The sequence below is a fragment of the Somniosus microcephalus genome, chromosome 8, assembly GCF_052327205.1.
Source record: "Somniosus microcephalus isolate GS21.2 chromosome 8, FLI_Smic_1.0, whole genome shotgun sequence".
NCBI classification, from domain to species: domain Eukaryota; kingdom Metazoa; phylum Chordata; class Chondrichthyes; order Squaliformes; family Somniosidae; genus Somniosus; species Somniosus microcephalus.
In genome coordinates, this window is record NC_140994.1 from 76,041,379 (window position 1) to 76,059,799 (window position 18,421).

An 18,421-nucleotide genomic window follows, 5' to 3' on the forward strand; every position below is an offset into this window, starting at 1 on the left:
GCAGTTTGGGGACCACGTCTGTCAGCCTGAGGTGGGAGGTGAAGTGGCCATTGACACTAAGGGCTGGATTTTGTCAATGGGAAGCTTTTGGAGGCGGGACTCCCACTTGTTGGGTTTTAGTCCCGTCTCCATCGACTTGTGGCCAACCCACGCTATTTTCCTTTGATTGACCTTGTTAAGCCCGCCCAGCGGGCTTAGCAGGCCAATTAAGGAAAAGTCAGTTACAGGTGAGGTCAGCGAGTGCCGTTTCATCTGTCAAGAGCTCTTGACAGATGAAATGTCATTGTTTTGACAGCTCTGTGAAGCTGTCAAACACTGACAATCTGTCTCCTAAGTTGTGTCTTTACTCAAGACTCAATTAGAAAGCCTTCCTGAGCAGAAAGCAGAATGTTGCAGCTTTTGACAGTTCAGCGGCCATTCTGCTTTCTGTGCCGATGAGCTGAGGGATTCCCGAGACCTGAAGGGAGGAAGCCTGCAGGAGAAAGTAAAGGTAAGTAAAACTTATTAAAACACTTTACACTTACCTCACACACTTACCTCTGCACACATGCACCCATTACTTACCTGCACACCGGACATCTCGGTCCCTCCGACCCCCGCAGACCGACGGCCCGCCTCGCTGACCCTGGCGAGGTTCGGAGCCGTCGGGAAGCCCACACTTCAGGGCTCAAAATAGGGATTAGCCAAAAAACTGCCTGTTAACTACTTGTTAACAGGCAGTTAATTGGCATTAACTCCCTTCCCGGGACCCGGTGTGGGTCGGCTACCCGCCTCCTGGCAAGATGGCATGGAGGTGGGTTGGGGGTGGGTTGGGCATCCGCCCCCAAATTCTGCCATTTTCCCGACAGTCCCGCCTCCAAACCCGCCTCCCCAGAGCTGGCAAAATCCAGCCCTAAGACTCATTCTCTTGCCTAGAAAGATTTGTTTTTTTTGCAAGCCTGCACATTGGAAGCAACTTCATGTATTCTACAAGATATCCTTACAGGGGATAAATCTCTGAATGCTATCAAGTTCAATTACACCATCAAAATGTGATAGTTTTTTCATTAAAAATTGTATCTTTCTGAGTTATCATTTACTTCATTTTTTTTGAGAATAAGTAGATGTGACACCAGGCATACTTTGTTTATTGTTTCTCTGGTTACAATTAAGGCTGCTTTGCATTTGGTTGAAACTACTATTTTCGTAGTATAAATTACTCCAAGTCAATTTATTTAGTTGAATCCTTTACAATGGTAAACAGATTTTATTATAAATGTAGTTCACATGTTAAAGGGCAATGTGCAGCCCAGCAGAATGGTGAACCATTTCATTGTGTTGGAAAGAACAATGCAGGACAACTTGATATTCTGGAGCTCTGAGTCCAATATTAAATGACTGCTTCATACAGGACCTTACATGAGGGGCTTTTGCAAAGCGACTTGCTTATTCAGAGGCTGGCTCCATTACAGGGTACTGCTGACAGATTAGTATAGACAGATCCTTCATTTCCTGAAAATATTTCCTTATCGTCATATGTGCATCTTATAGCTTGGCCTTGGGTCTCACGCATGGGCCAAATGCAGCCCTTCTATTGCATGCCAACCAACTCTAAACCAATAAAAGGAGAACTATATGAGCACATATGTTGCACATCACAAACTTAACCTGCACTAGAACTTTGCTGTATTTGGAGGAAGACCAGTTCGCAGCACAATCCCCAAAAAATGGCATTCAATGAAGTTGGTATTCAAGTACCAATCTAAATCAGTATCTGGGACACTCCCTTCAAATCAGTATCTTTGAAATCCATTGTTGAGCTATGCAGGGATATACTACTGCACGTAGGGATACCCACCACCATATCCCATTGCTTAGCTGCTTGTGTAAATTGATGAGTGAAGCACTAGATCCCAACATAATCCATCAACACCGCAATCATCACCTGTAAAAAGCAGCACTGCAGTTCTGTCAGAAGTCTCTTAAAAAAGAAATTCCAAGACCATCTCCTGCAGTGCCAATCCAACACATACACCGACTAAGATAGATGACAACAAACAACCTTACCTCAATTACCTTTTATGAGAGAGGTTCAATGAGTCACAAATCTTAGAGCTGGAGCACACACCTAGATAAAATCCAAGATTCAACCATATACTCATAGCTTCCAGCTCCTTTATAAGCACTGTATAAAGCACTAATTTAAAGTTTTAAGCAAATTAACAAGAGTAGAGAGGTAAGTTGCAAGGCTTTGTTCAGTTGTTTTCTTAGTTACAGACTTCAGAGAGAAACCAAGCCACATAATTTAAAAAATGCTAATATATATAATAAAATATACATGAATACACATACCATGGCATTGCACAGGGGACTTAAGACCAAGGAGAAGGTGGATGGAAGGGAAGGGCAGAAGTGAAGGAAGAGTGGAATGTGGGAGAGGAATAAAAATAAATACTGTTTTCTGAGGTTTCCGTGGCGCTACTGCTGAAGTTACAGCAGACAACTGAGAGAATCCCTATGGAAATTCACGTCCATAATCTAGAGAGTCACAGTGTGGCCCAGAATGGGCCGCTGACTGAAGAAAAATATAATTATATATAAAAACAGGGCTGCTTTTAAATAATGCTAAACTGAGATGAGAAGTCAGATAAGTGGTTCAGAGAGTCGACATCCAACATGGTGGATAGTTGGAGCTTAGAAGAGGGCGAAACAGTGCTTTACAGTGTTAACCCAACCATCCCCCTCCCCAACCCCCAATAATCGTCCTGTAAGCCCGCTGAACATGGGGAGCAATCTCCTAAAAAAATTTACAAAATGAATCCTGGTGGTCCTTGGGGGTTCAGTCCGGTTGCGTGGCTTGGATCTCACCACTGGGCCCCACATATAGTTGTGGAGGCCGACACACCTTCACTCACCTCGACATAGCAGCCACCAGACAAACGTTGGGCCCCAACTGTGGATCAGGAGTAGGAACTCCCAGCTTAGGAAGCCCTTCACAAGTCACTGAGGAAACTACTGGGACCAGCAGAAACCCAGGTCCCTCTGGAACTAAAGTGGGAGACCGGAAAGAATTCCCAGGGGATTTCAGGGACAAAAACCTTTGTGGGTCAGTTTAACATGGCTAGATTTCCTTTAATTATTTAAATCAAGTATAATTTAACTGCAGCTGCAAAAAAAACAATGTTATGTGCAGCAGCTATCCTGAAAAGTCAATAGAATTCAAGGCCAAACAATCGGAGCCATGCTTGTTAATCCATCAAGTTAGACTGCAAGGGCAAAGTGCTGGGAGTACTGTGGACTAAACCACCTTCAAACCTAGCAAAGATCATTCATCCCAGCTGTAGTTAAATCCTCCCGTCAAAATGGGCACTGCACACTTATTGGTTTTATAAAGCATGATTCTTCAACTGTATTACAAGAAATATTTGATGCATCTCTCAATTTTCAGAACACTGAGCTCAGCCCATCCCTTTAAAATGTTTTTTAAAGCACCATTATAAGATATGTTCCAGAATGGTTGTTAATCCATTACTGATGAAATTCACTGATTTGATCATTTTTCAGATGCGTTTAACATTGTTGATTATTGTACAAACAGTAACCAGAGGTAATCACCAGCTTAAAACAAATATGACCTACACACTCTTCTTGTTCAATTTTCACAAATTATTAATTTACTTTGATAAACTTACCAAAATTAATTAATTCTGTGCTCTAAGAACACAAAACAAATCAGATGTTTATGTAGCAGCAGTGTGCATAGAATTACACAGAATTTTACAGCACGGTGACAGGCCATTCGGCCCAATAGGTCTATGCTCCACATGAGATTCCTCCCACCTTACTTCATTTCACATTATCAACATACCCTTCTAATCTTTCTCCCTCATGTACTTATCTAGCTACCCCTTAAATGTGTCTATGATAATCGCCTCAACCACTCCATGTGGTAGCAAATTCCACATTCTCATCACTCTCTGAGAAAATAAGTTTCTCCTGAATTCCTTATTAGATTGGATTTATTGCAAGGGCCTCAAGTTTTGGACTCCCCCATAAGTGAAAACATCTTCTCTACATCTACCCTATGAACCCTTTCATAATTTCAAAGACTTCTATCAGGTCACCTCTCAGTCTTCTCTTTTCTAAAGAAAAGAGCCCCAGCCTGTTCAGTCTTTTCTGATGGTTGAGATGAAGAGTAAGTGCCAGCACAGGCAATATGAGCCAAATGGTCTCCTTCTGTGCTCTAATTTCCAGGATTCCATTCTATGATTCCAATTTTTCATGGAATCCTCTGATCAAAGTCCTCATTAACCATCAAGTTCAGCAGGGATTAAGTAGACAAGAAGCAACAGGGTTGAGTTATGGAGAGCTTGGTGCAGATACTCCTCTTGGTTCCTACTGCAGCACAACTTCTGAAAGCAGGGGACTTGCACTCAGCCCACGGCCAATTTCTCAGGGTCAAAGTTAACACTAGTTTGGTAGGCTCCCCGCAGTATTTCCGCCACCAACTATTCGCCTGCAAGTTGGTTCTTTCAAGTCAATGGGAATCGGGGGGAAAACGCTCCACTGGCTGGAGTCATACCTAGCACAAAGGAAGATGGTTCTGGTGGTTGAAGGAAAATCATCACAACCCCAGGTCATCGCTGCAAGAGTTCCTCAGGGCAGTGTCCTAGGCCCAACCATCTTCAGCTGCTTCATCAATGACCTTCCCTCCATCATAAAGTCAGAAGTGGGGATGGTCGCTGATGACTGCACAGTGTTCAGCGCCATTCACAACCCCTCAGATAATGAAGCAGTCCATGCCCACGTGCAACAAGACCTGGATGACGTTCAGGCTTGGGCTGATAAGTGGTAGGTAGCATTCGCGTCACAGAAATGCCAGGCAATGACTATCTCCAACAAGCGAGGGTCTAACCACCTCCCCTTGAGATTCAATGGTATTACCATCGCCGAATCCCCCACATCAACATCCTGGGGGTCACCATTGACCAGAAACTTAACTGGACCAGCCACATAAATGCTGTGCCAACAAGAGCAGGTCAGAGGCTAGGTATTCTGTGGCGAGTGTCTCACCTCCTGACTCCCCAAAACCTTTCCACAATCTACAAGGCACAAGTCAGGAGTGTGATGGAATACTCTCCACTTGCCTGGATGAGCACAGCGCCAACAACACTCAAGAAGCTCAACTCCATCTAGGACAAAGCAGCCCGCTTGATTGGCACCCCATCCACCACCTTAAACATTCACTCCCTCCACCACCTGCATACCGTGGCTGTAGTGTGCACCATCTACAAAATGCACTGCAGCAACTCGCCAAGGCTTCTTCGGCAGCACCTCCCAAACCAACGACCTCTTCCACCTAGAAGGACAAGGGCAGCAATCGCATGGGAACACCACCACCTTCAAGTTACCCTCCAAGTCACACATCATCCTGACTTAGAAATAGATCGCCGATCCTTCATCATCGCTGGGTCCAAATCCTGGAACTCCCTCCCTAATAGCACTGTGGGAGTACCTTCACCACACGGACTGCAGTGGTTCAAGAAGGTGGCTCACGACCACCTTCTCAAGGGCAATTAGGGATGGGCAATTAATGCTGGCCTTGCCAGCGATGCCCATGTCCCATATATGAATTTTTTAAAAACATTTAACTCCTCTCCCATGCTGCCTCAGCAATCTTGGATGACAGTATCGCAGCCACCATTGCTAAGCTGCAAGTTTTGGGAATTATGTCATGTAACATGCTCCTTTTTATTTGTGTGGGCGTATTGTATACCTGGTGTCACTTCCAGTGGAAAATGTGGAAGTGGCATCAGATGGCGGCAGGCCAGATCCCTGAATTTCCTGTTCCCTCTCCACTACAGGGAAGCCAGAGTAACTAACATTCAATATAATCCTCAATATTAAAGATATATATATCATATACATATACACAAATATTTCCACAATGTTGTAGTGTCAGATCATGGGTATACAGATCTGTTGAAAGGTTAATGTCTTATGAATGTTTCAAAACACAAAAATATTGACTGGGGAAGGCAGCTGATTAAGTTAAGCCATTTCTACCAATTATTTGGGAGGGTCCCCAGAAAAGTACTTTTCTTCTCATTGAAAAAGGTTAAAAAATAAGAGATGGAGCCGTGAACTAACTAACTATGTATTATCAAGTGCAATGCAAATATTTAATTGAAAAAATGAAAAAAGCTTCTCGCTTGTAATATAATAATATAAACTATTATTTATAATATAAAATCAAAAACAAGATACAAATTTCTTCAGCTTTGGTTAATCAAATTTTGTCCAAATTATGCACATTCATTTGACTTGTTTCCTATTAATCAATTTTCAAACAATGGCTAAATATTATATAAATGTTCACAAATGACTCGGTTTAAAATCTTGAAGATGCCGGTAAATAATTGTCTTATGCATTAACTGGCCATGCCCTAAACATATACTATACATTGATTATAGTTATTAAGCATCAACAATTAAAGAATTAGAAAGCATGCCCATGCTTTATTTATAGTACCAACACATTATATACTACAGGTCAAATCTACAGTAATGCAGTTATGCACAGGGAACAAAAGCGGCAGAAAAGGTTTTAGCCATGTACATACCATGAGCGTCAAAGAAATCATCTAGAAAAAGAAAGCAGCATGCAGAGTTCAATTAGATGTTAATGAACTGACAGCAATGAGGTCATAAAAAGAACAAAGTATGCTAAATTTTCTGTACTTCCAACAGAGCACAGCAGTTGCAAAGTAAAAGGAAATATATAAAGTCATGAAAAAGCAAACAGTATGAGCCATCTCACAAAGGTGTTTAGTTTGAACTATAAATCCAAGGTTTTAACAGTGCACATCAGAACTCAACTATATATATAAAATATATGCAGAAATATATATTAAGTCCTAGAAGGATTCTAAGCTCTAAAGTGAATTATTAATCTTTGATATGATCTTCCTCATTCTTTGATTTAGTTCTGTCCTCCACACACAATAGATTATTCCATCATTCAAAATGGGGAATTCCACAAGAAAATGTTTGAATAGAGTTAAAATTTTGAGCTAAAATCTTGCAAAACCCTAATAGTCCCCTCTGCTCTTTCACTGCCTAGATGCTTCTGCTCTGTTCTTTTATGAAAGCAGTTGGTCCAACACATGGCAAGGCAAGGCGCTGAAAAAAAATAGCCAGTGCACCTCTTTGGTAATTGAAATTTATTGCATTGCCTTGAAGACTTTTCTGAGAAAAGGTTTAAATGCAGGACAGTTGTCATTTGAAACAAGTTCTACAAAGTCTTTGTGCATTAGCACTGAGCAACACTATAGGAAACTCTCTTTTTACCAGCACCTAAATAACCAGAAATCTCTCTTAACCGGCAAAATTCAGGAGTAGGTTCAGGTAAGTTTTACTTCATATTAGTGACCGTGTAACCGGGGTTCCTGGATCTATGGCCGTGTAACCGGGGTTCCTGCACCTGTTGCCATGCAACAGAGACTCCTGGATCGGTGGCCGTGTAACCGGGACTCCTGCACCTGTTGCTATGCAACAGGGACTCCTGGATCTGTGGCCGTGTATGGGGCTCTCATACCTTAGTAAGTATACCTCTCTGTAATCCGGACTTTTTGATCAACTGGCACCACTCCGGTCCCGTCGGTGCCGGATAAAAAAGAGTTTCCTGTAATACATTCATGCTGTATCTGTGGGAGGCAACACACAGCATCCTCAATACTGACTGAGGTTTCAACTGAAGCCACAGTATCAATTAACCTACAACTTGTACCAGACAATGGTACCACTTGAAGCTTCCTTGCTGGAGGTCAGGAGAACATTGAGATCTTTAACCCCAATGACAGGGTCAAGGAGGCACCAAATAGTGTGCAGGCTACACTTTAATGTCTTTGAATTCTTAATCTTTTTGATGTGAGCGAGAATAGATTCATCAGCTCATGAGCAATTCTGATACCTTACTCTCAGCTACATGAAATAGTACAGATTTTTTTAGCAGTCTATTTGCTTTAGCTTGATCAAAGGACCACTTATGATAGCCTAAGTCCCTGTCTGCCCTGAAGTGATGACATTCTTGGTTTTAGTTAAAGAAGGCGCTGAGATCTCACCTAGCATGGAAACCGTAGGGGATCACAGAGCAGGATCAAATGATACCACCTCAATATTGATGATCAACTCTAGGTTTTTGTCATGGCAAGCTCTTCAAGACAACTGTGCATATCGTGCACATTCCTGAAAGTTGTGTCAAAAGGAAAATACCAGAAACTTCTGGTAAGTAGTACAAGTGGTAATAAAATCTGCTGACAGGGTGTGCAAAACCTGTGTATGAGCATTAATTCAAACATGCTTTGAGGCAATCAAGACCAGAGCTCACAAAAGGAATGATGTCAACTGGAGCTGACATAAAACAAGGCAAGATTAACTGAGGCCTCAGATTAGAAATATAATATAATGAGGGATCATGGGGGAAAAAAATAAAGGGGATGGAGATGGCACATTTTCTCAAAAAATTATACCCAGAGAATCCTTCCCAAAGGTAGATGTCCAAAATTTCAAAAGGTGAAGAGAACAATAACTAATGACAGAGCAGGGCATTTCTACTGCATAGGGGTTGGGACAATCACTCGGACCTTAGTGTTTAACCCTTAAAGGGACCGTGCCCTGTAGTTTTTACCCATTTGCAGTGACTGTATAATCCATTGCTTGTGAAACATAACATGCAGGAGGAAGAATTGTAATTGAAGTCTTCATCTATACGTTGGAATATATTTCTGTTACTAAATTATCACTGGCTTATAATACTATATTAACAAGAGGAAGATTTTTTTAAATAGTTTACATGCAGGGGAAAATACCCAAATGAATGTTAAAAATGTCAACTCTACTCTGGTGAATATTTAAATGAATAATTCTGATAATTAAATTCAAAATTTCTATCTGCAATCTGCACCCATTGCAGTCATTCCTATTATTGGTATGTTTTTGCTGTTTCTCCCCTTCTCTGAAAACCATTTCTCAGATTATATCTTTCACCACGTTTGCTGTTCAGATTACAAAATCACCTGCTGCATTGTGTGTTGCACCATTCTTCTTTCAGAAACAAACCAATTTGCAGCAAACAAAATGAGTACAAAACAGAAGATTCTGCAGTAGAACTGAAGACTGAAAATTTTGGAAACAGAACTAATGTTTTATCGTGAAATGCTACAAGGTGAGTAAAATGAGAAAACAATTAAAAGGAATTAATTGGGTTAATAAAAAAAGTTTAAAAATGTAATTCCTAGCAAACTTGAATGCTTGAATTTAAAGACATTTAATAGACCTCTAACTTCTCAATAGTCTCATCCTTCCTCCCATTTATGAAAAACCATCTTACCTTCAGGATCCTGGGCTAAACTTAGTGTTGCCAAGGTAACTAGTTTGAGTCCTACAGTCAACCATGTGAAGAACCATGGCAAAGGAATCATTTTCTTTCAATCTTCACTTGATGTAAACCTGAAATTGGAAGAGCACACCCTCAATTAAAAAATGTTCAATCAACAGCCAATGAGAATGCTGCAAACTGTCAGCAGTGTACTGAATGTTCTTTTCAAACTTAATGAAAAGACCATAGGAATGAAATTATGATCCACTTTCCATTAATTTGAATGAGCAGAAAATCACGGGCTACATTTCCATGATTTTGTGATATGTTCCTCCTGCAACCGCCAGTCCCCGCTGGGAGCAACAGATTAGAAATCACGCCTCGTAAGTGAAGTCACAGAAACCTAATTTTTCTGATTGTCATTATTTTAACACAACTGTTAACCTGTTGAACATAAACTGGTCAATGCAGGTGTTAAAATAACATAGATCAGAAAATCTAGGTTAGAATATGTCGATAATTGCAAGAATATTAACATACAACCAGTCTGGAGGCCTTGGGAACAATTAGAGAGAACCCAACACTTTTGCCTTGTGGTCACGCAGAGGGGCAGTTTCCAAAAGCAGACCAAATCTCTTGCAAATCGAAACCTGCAACCTTATGCGTACAGTGAGTAGGATAGTGTGCCACGGGTCGAACAATTATTCTTTAATCACATGCGTCACCAGAGAACACGTGCAATGAGCAAAAAGTTCCCTTAACTATTCCAAAAGATGACAAATACCATACTGCTACACCTTTCACATCCATCTGAATCAGTAGGCGGGACCTCAGTTTATCATCTCATCAGAAAGACAGCACACTGACAAAGCAGCACTCATTCAGTACTGCACTTAAGTGTCAGCCTAGATTATGGCCTGGATTTTGTGGTCGGTATGACGTACTCTCTCATACCGCCCTTGAAATGAACAATTAGAGAGAATCCAAACAGCAGCCTGTTTGCACAGCATAAGGGTTACCTGTCAATAAAAAAAATCTTCATTTTGGTGAAAATCCTTTCCTTTAATGGTTATTAGCTGTCTGCAGACTTCGACACTTAAACAGGATTTTTAAAAAATCAGTTCAGCAATGAATATTATTGCATTATATGATAATATTGTTTTATTGCGAGGGCTCCACGGCAATCTTACTTTCTCTCTTTTTCCAAACTGGAACCAGCTGGCCATGAATCATCTACAGCCAAGAGGGGAGACAAGTGACTTGCTCCCTGGCCTTTCTCCAAAACCACTCCATTTGACTCACTGGAAGGTGTACAATCTGATTGGAGCACCAGCCCACGTGATCCCAGGTACGCTCCTACACACGGTGTGCCCCTGGGATCTGTGGGCCACTACGCTGCGCTCAACTCTGCAGCATCTGAGAGTAACTTTTCCTTTGGGGCCTCGCAACAGGCAAGTGTGCATTTGGTTCGGATGGCAGCGGCGTAATCCTTAATTACGTCAGCGACTGCAAAATCCGGGCCAAGGTACTTGAGTCTTGGGGCTGAAGTTTCCGGGGGGTCAGTGGGTGTGATCCATGGCGGGTTGGGTGGGAAAGTGTTTTTTTTTGACAACGAGTCAGGAACCCACTGTCGACCCACTGCAACGCGCCTTTTCCAATGTCGGGTCTGTCAGTGCTGAGCAGACCCAACAGGCAGTGGCGGGCGACCCAATTAAACACATTATAATGTACTTAACAGACCCTTGACAGGCTTTTTTAACTTACATTTTAACTTTAACTTCATGGCCACAGGAACCACGCTGTTCGGGGACCACGGCTGTCAACCTGAGGCGGGTGTTCAGTGGCCATTACTCCAGCTGATTACTTGACAGCTTCAAATGTACAGTAAAAGCTCACATCACTTTCCTCAGCTGCAAGCTGTTTCTCAGTCCATTTTGAGCACAGATTCTGCAGGCTTTCCACTCTCCACTCATTGGAAGAACTTTCTCACCATTGACAGAGTGCTTCTGTCATCTCTACTTCACCTGCCATCTATTCCATCAACATGCGTGCCCTTGATACTGTCTCACCTTGGTCCTCAGAATCCAACCACGATGAGCCCCAACACCAGCAGCACCAGCAGCACCAACAACAACACCACCCTTCACTGAAATCACCTGATGCTGCACAGGACAGAGGGCATCAGCACTCGAGCATATTGCTGCCTGGGAGACCAGGGATGGCCTCACCATGGCAAGATTTACATCACTTAACGCTGTGCACCATGGCTGCCACATGATGTGTCAGGTTGGCACCACCCCACACCTACACCATTAAGCATCCCTACAATGTCCAAGCCATTCCTTCCACACTCACCACCATTGCGGGTGGTACTGTTATGTCTCACCATTCACTGCAACTCACTAAGCCACTTCCAAAGGTGCACACAAATCTGTCCAAGAACGCAAAGTGTTGAAAATAAAGGTTTCAATGTTTGATAGCACATTAACAGAAACTTCACATGAGCATTGGATAAAACACCCAAGTGGCTACCCTTTTGTGTTGTTAGTTGGTATGATTACGCTAGGATGAGTGTGAGTGTGAGTGGTGGCTCATGAGATAGGGATGTGATAATGTAGATAGAGAGGGATGGGTGGAGGTGCAAGGTAAGTTGGTGTGAGTAAGAGTAGGGTAGGGAGGGCAGAGTGATGGGGATATGATGAGAGGCACAGGAGGATGAAGGTGAGTGTGGCTTTATACTAATGCTTCGTGATCTACTGAGATCATTGAAAGGTTTGCGCCACTGCACCCAGGTCCTTCTGACGACATCCCTGCTTGTGATCTCCTCTGCAATGTGCAACCAGGCTGTGTTGGTCTCCTGGGGAAGTCTCTTCTGCCCATGGGAAGGGAAAAGAACGTCCCTGCGTGCTGTGACTCCCTCCATAAGCATAGGGAGGGAGTCATATGAGAACCTGGGTGCAGCCCTGCACCTCTGTGTAGTGATTGTCAGTGTTTGCAGCACCTCAATGCTGTAAACACTGACAGCACAAATGTCAAAATAAAGTTGGCCATGGTTCCTTATAGGAAACCGGCTGATAACTAACGCATCATGAATGACGGCGCCAGAACCGCTTCCTCTAATTGGACCGGGAAACACGCTGGGCAGGCCTAACAAACCCCATCAACATAAATTCATTTTAGGCAGTGGGATAGAGCCAGCAGCGGGGCCGCGACCCACCACCAACATCGCCCGCCCCGGACCCGCTGAGGTAAGCAAAATCCCGGCCTTGGAGTGGAGTTTGAACCCACAATCTTCTGATTCAGAAGCAAGAATGCTATCACCTGAGGCAAGTTGCTGCTTAATTTATAAAGAATCCATTATAGGGAAAAAATTGTGCAAGAGATGTTACTCTACTTTCATGCAAGTTTTAAATATCAGTTATCTTAGCCTACCGTGTCACTGAGCACCCCATTCCCCTACTCTTTACTACAGATATTATAATCAGTATAGAAAATCCAAAAACATATATATTTTCAATCTGGTCAAAGCTAGACCAACAAAGTACCAGAATTCTCAGTGTTATTGGTAATGGGAAGGAAAAAGGCAAATACATTGATCAGGGATACTTGAAAAAAATATTTTTTTAGAGAGAGAGCTGGAGAAACTGGAAAAGACTGATGAAGATCAGTTTTGTTATGTGATGTGTCTCTTTTAATCAAAGATCAACAGTACAATCTTTGTGAAGACATCTGAGAAAAAATTGGATTTGTACGCATATAGTGTGTATGTACCGAAAACAATGAAATCCTATTAATATTGGTGTGGAGATGCCGGAGTTGGACTGGGGTGGACAAATGTAAGAAGTCACACAACACCAGGTTATAGTCCAACAGCTTTATTTGAAATCACAAGCTTTCGGAGCGCTGCTCCTTCTTCAGGTGAAGTGGAGAAATGCATAAAGACACAGCTTATATAGTCAGAGAATCATGTCAGATGTTAGGTTACCTGTAAACATCTGACATGATTCTCTGACTATATAAGCTGTGTCTTTACGCATTTCTCCACTTCACCTGAAGAAGGAGCAGCGCTCCGAAAGCTTGTGATTTCAAATAAAGCTGTTGGACTATAACCTGGTGTTGTGTGACTTCTTACACCTATTAACATTGGCTACAGATCCATGTACTGATGGTCTGAAATATTCATAACAAATGAAAAAATCTCATGAGGGTAGGACTGTAATTTTTTTAAATTCAGAAGTAAAACTAAAGCGTCTTAAAGAAACAAAATACTATAAAAGATTTTAAAACAGGAATTGTTAGTTCAAAACTGAAATAAATTTGCAGTCATCTAATGCTTCTAATTCACAATATCCATCAGAAGGGAATGGAATGTTTTTGCTAATTACTCAATGTTTGTATTGTGCTTCAAAATAGATATATTATTGAAAAAAAGCCACCTGTTTGATATCAGTCCGTGCCTGTCTACCCTTTTTGCACAGTCTGGTTATTGTGTGGGATGCACGTGACCAATTAAGTTTCCCCAGAAATTGAAAGAAAGGTTTACTAGGACCACTGATTGCTGGTAGCATGTGACTAGTTTTTCGATGAAATAGTTACTAGCACTCCCAAGTCAGTCAGAAGTCTCAAGCCATCACTGGCTAATGACATGTTAGTGGCAGGCTTTTTCCAAACTTTTAATAACTCTGCTCGGAGGCTTTTTGTTACACTGGAAATATTTTTCATTTTGTAACCATATTTAACTCATTCATGGGGTAAATTCATTGGTTGAGTGTGGTTCCTGCGCAGTTCCTGCAGCTTCACAAATGGGGTTCAAATGCCAAGATGCTATTTTCATTGATCCTAAAACTTCAATTCATTTTGTTTGAAATGAGGACCCATTCTGAACCTAAATTCTGCTGTCTTGAGGCTCACTAAGCTACCTCAATGACCATGTGGATCACTGCAGCTTCATGGGTGGCGAGGCCTGGGTCAGACTCCCAAAACATCACTGTTTCTTTTACACGTCGTTTGAGCAGGTGTGAAATATTAATACTTCGATGGAACTCGCTGTGTTGACAGTGTGGGGATTTTACATTGCATTCTATTTTTGAATTTTTGTTTTCATAGAATCATAGAATGGTTACAGCACAGAAGGAGACTGTTGTGTTAGGCACTGGTCTGGCCTTGTGGAACTTTGGATTTGCATTCTCCTCAATCTTAATTTTTGCTTTCATGCCCTTAAGTGTTCCTATTCCCTTCTTGAACACTTCCTGAGAGTCAGAGAGTATTTGTGACAGTCTCTCAGGAGTGGCGTTGCTGTCCTCCTTTGCTGACACAAACAGTGCTTGGATGGTGTGCCAATCCAACTGTATTTTCCTGAGCCATTCACATCCCAGCAATGGTGGTCCTCCATTTCTCAGTACATAGAGGTTCAATTGCGGTATTTTTTTTTCTTTGTATGTCACTGTCACTTTTATTTTACCTTTGGGGCACACTCTTTGTCCTGTGTATGTCTTTAACAGTACTTTAGTTGGCCTTAGCGGTATGTGTGAAAACAGTCGTTTGTAGTCATGTACAGAGATCATTGTTAAAGCTGAGCCTGTGTCCAACTCCATTTTCAGCCTAACCCCTGCCACTTCTGGAGTAATCCATATTATTCTGTGATCCTCTGTCTCTTTCACACTGTGTAGTTTCAGACAAGCCAAATCCTCTTCCTCTGAGTCTGTGTCACTTTTTTTTAAATCTGAACTGTTTCCAGTCACGTGGTGTACCTTCTTGTATCTTTCTTTGAAAGGTTTCTTGTTTTCAGTCACTTGATGTACCTTCTTGTTACTCTGTATTGTATCAGTTTTCTGCTTCTTATTTGCTTTGCAGACTCTTTCAATGTGCCCTTGTCTGCCACATTGTCTGCAGTCTTTGTCTTTAAACCAACAGTCATTGTGGTCATGTGACATTTTGCCACAGCGAAAGCACTTCTTTTCTTGTTTCAGTGACATTTTATTAGTTGAATATTCCAGGGATTTTTGTTGAATTTCTAAAGTGCCACGTGCTGCTGCTTCCATTGATATTGCGATACGCAGAGCCTTCTCCAATGTGAGGTCTTTTTCAGACAGGAGCTTCTTTTGTGTGCTTTCATTTTGCATGCCACACACAAATCTGTCCCTCAATGCGTCTGATAAGCCCACTCCAAATTGGCAATGTTCTGATAATTTGCGCAACTTTGCCAAATATTCAGAAATGCTTTCATTTTTGCTCTGGTTCCATTTATGGAATTTAAATCTTTCAGCTATGAGCAGTGGTTTGGGGCTTAAATGGTCTTGGAGTGTGTCCACTATTTGTTTGAATGTTTTGTTTGCTGGCTTTTCAGGGGTTAATAAACTACGTAGCAGCCCATATGTCTTTGCGCCCATAACACTCAGCAAAACAGTGGCTTTCTTTTCTACCTCCTCTCCGTTAGCCTCACAGTACAACTCCACTCTTTCAATGTAAGTTGCCCAGTCTTCAATGCTGCTATTAAATGCTGCAATAGTGCCAATCATCGCCATTTTTTTTCCAAACCCGTTTTTCTTTCTTTACTAGTTAGCTAGCGTCATGCAAGTCACTGTGCACTTTTCACTTGACTTACGTATCCCCTGCCTAGCTTAGCAAGCGTGCTCCGTTTTCTCTGCCTTCTCGCTCCTTTCTTCCAAGTTTCAGTGTCCTCTGGATGCGATGTGAGAATAGGAAGACGTAGGTTCATAATTCTCATCGCCAATTTGTTGTGTTTGTACCGCTATACACAACTACATAAAATAATAAAGCAGCAGAGACTGAGAGTAACTTCAATTGATCTTTACTGGTTAACTAGAACTTCGGCACTGACTATACAAATCGATACGTGTCTGTTATATACGCTCGCAACTAAGGATGTACATCCGCAAAACAAAGTAGTCCCTTCAATGTTGTATACATTACAGAGACCATTCGGCCCGTCGAGCCTGTGTCGGCTCTCTGCAAGAGCACTTCAGCTAGTCCCACTCCCCCGCTCTTTCCCCGTAGCCCTGAAAATTGTTTTCCTTCAGGTACTTATCCAATTCCCTTTTGAAAGCCACGATTGAATCAGCCTCCCTCACCCTTTCAGGCAGTGCATTCCAGATCCTAACCACTCGCTGCGTAAAAAAGTTTTTCCTCATGTCACCTTTGGCTCTTCTGCCAATCACCTTAAATCTGTGTCCTCAGGTTCTCGACCCTTCCGCCAATGGGAACAGTTTCTCTCTATCTACTCTGTCTAGACCCCTCATGATTTTGAACACCTCTATCAAATCTCCTCTCAACCTTCTCTGCTCTAAGGAGAACAACCCCAGCTTCTCCAGTCCATCTACGTAACTGAAGTCCCTCATCCCTGGAACCGTTCTTGTAAACCTTTTCTGCACCCTCTCTAAGGACTTCACATCCTTCCTAAAGTGTGGTGCCCAGAATTGGACACAATATTCCAGTTAAGGCGAACCAGTGTTTTATAAAGGTTCATCATAACTTCCTTGCTTTTGTAATCTATGCCTCTATTTATGAAGCCCAGGATCCCGTATGCTTTTTTAACCGCTTTCTCAACCTGCCCTGCCACCTTCAACAATTTGTGCACATATACCCCAAGGTCTCTCTGTTCATGCGCCCCCTTTAGGATTGTACCCTTTAGTTTGTATTGCCTCTCCTCATTCTTCCAACCAAAATGTATCACTTCGCACTTTTCTGCATTAAATTTCATCTGCCACGTGTCTGCCCATTTCACCAGCCTGTCGATGTCTTCTTGAAGTCTATCACTATCATCATCACTGTTCACTATACTTCCAAGTTTTGTGTCATCTGCAAATTTTGAAATTGTGCCCTGTACACCTACGTCCAAGTCATTAATATATATCAAGAAAAGCAGTGGTCCTAGTACCGAACCCTGGGGAACACTACTGTGTACCTTCCTCCAGTCCAAAAGACAACCATTCACCACTACTCTCTGTTTCCTGTCACTTAGTGAATTTCGTATCCATGCTGTCATTGTCCCTTTTATTCCATGTTTTGATCAGAATGGGCAACCTTCTCAAAATGTTCAAATGTCCCTTTCTCAAAGTAATTGTGTACAGCTAGATGTGTTCACAGATTCAGAATTTTTTAAAACCATATTACACATATAAGCCTGCGAGTTCTAACAAAAGTGCTATTGGTGGTGGAATTGTGGAAGCAAAGGCCTGAAAATGATGGGTTTGCGAACTCTATCCCCTTATGCTCATTCTGCACTTTGCACATCTGGTTTCCTGCCTGCATTGTGCTCCCTTGCACAATCTTGGACGGCACGGACTGGTTGGGCTGAATGACCTGTTTCTGTGCCGTATATCCTATGCAATCTTCTAATCCAATACAAATGAGGTGTTAATGGGGGAAGCCTGTGAAATTTTTGAATTCCCACACTGATCTCAGCCATTTCAAACGGGTGTTCAAGGACAACCACTTGGTCCCCCAATCAGAGAGTGATCCCTTATAGCTGTACCAATTCATTTGTTCTTGTCCTATTCAATTGTAATTTATGTTGATTGTTTTTATTGCTCCTCTCTCACAAGATTTCATGGAAGAAAATGAAGAACAAAGCGACAACGGGGATGTCCAATGGGACAAGAGACAGACTGGTCACACCTGTCATTAGTCACACCAACCACATTTAATGGCCCACTGCCTAGTATTGATGGAGGAGATCTGCCTCTGCAGACTTCAGTACAGCAGAGGATCAGATTAGTGCCCTGCGCAAGGTGACCCTGCGGAAAACCTCTCCCACAGAGGTTCCTTCCAGGCTACAGCAGGGAACACCTGCATGATTGGCCAGATTACAGCTCATAGATGTATGAAACAGGTGAATCATTCATTGTTCTGTAGATCCAACATCTTCCTTTCCTTTCCAATTGAACAGAAAGGCCAAAGTGACTTGGCTGCCTAATTTCACCAGGCTACTGGATTTCACGGAGTACAGGGAGTGATTGATGGTATCCGGTGGCCATTTAGGCCCCTTTGGCACAATGCAATGGCTACAGAAACAGAGAGTGCTTCTAGGCCATGAGCATCTAT

At 42.3% G+C, this 18,421-nt stretch overlaps 1 protein-coding gene across 8 annotated transcripts in view; it reads right to left on the bottom strand.

Annotated features, from left to right (window-relative positions):
- The window catches only part of pcdh15b (protocadherin-related 15b), a 1,235,959-nt gene that overhangs the window by 1,087,414 nt on the left and 130,124 nt on the right, over nt 1–18,421 (bottom strand). For all 8 annotated transcript variants that reach the window (XM_085994900.1, XM_085994899.1, XM_085994896.1 and 5 more), the window contains 2 exons: nt 9,371–9,489; nt 6,603–6,623 (listed from right to left, as the gene is read on the bottom strand). In XM_085994900.1, coding sequence (XP_085851026.1) covers nt 6,603–6,623; nt 9,371–9,461 — 112 coding nt within the window. In that variant the 5' untranslated portion in view covers nt 9,462–9,489. The remainder of the gene's footprint in view (nt 1–6,602; nt 6,624–9,370; nt 9,490–18,421) is intronic.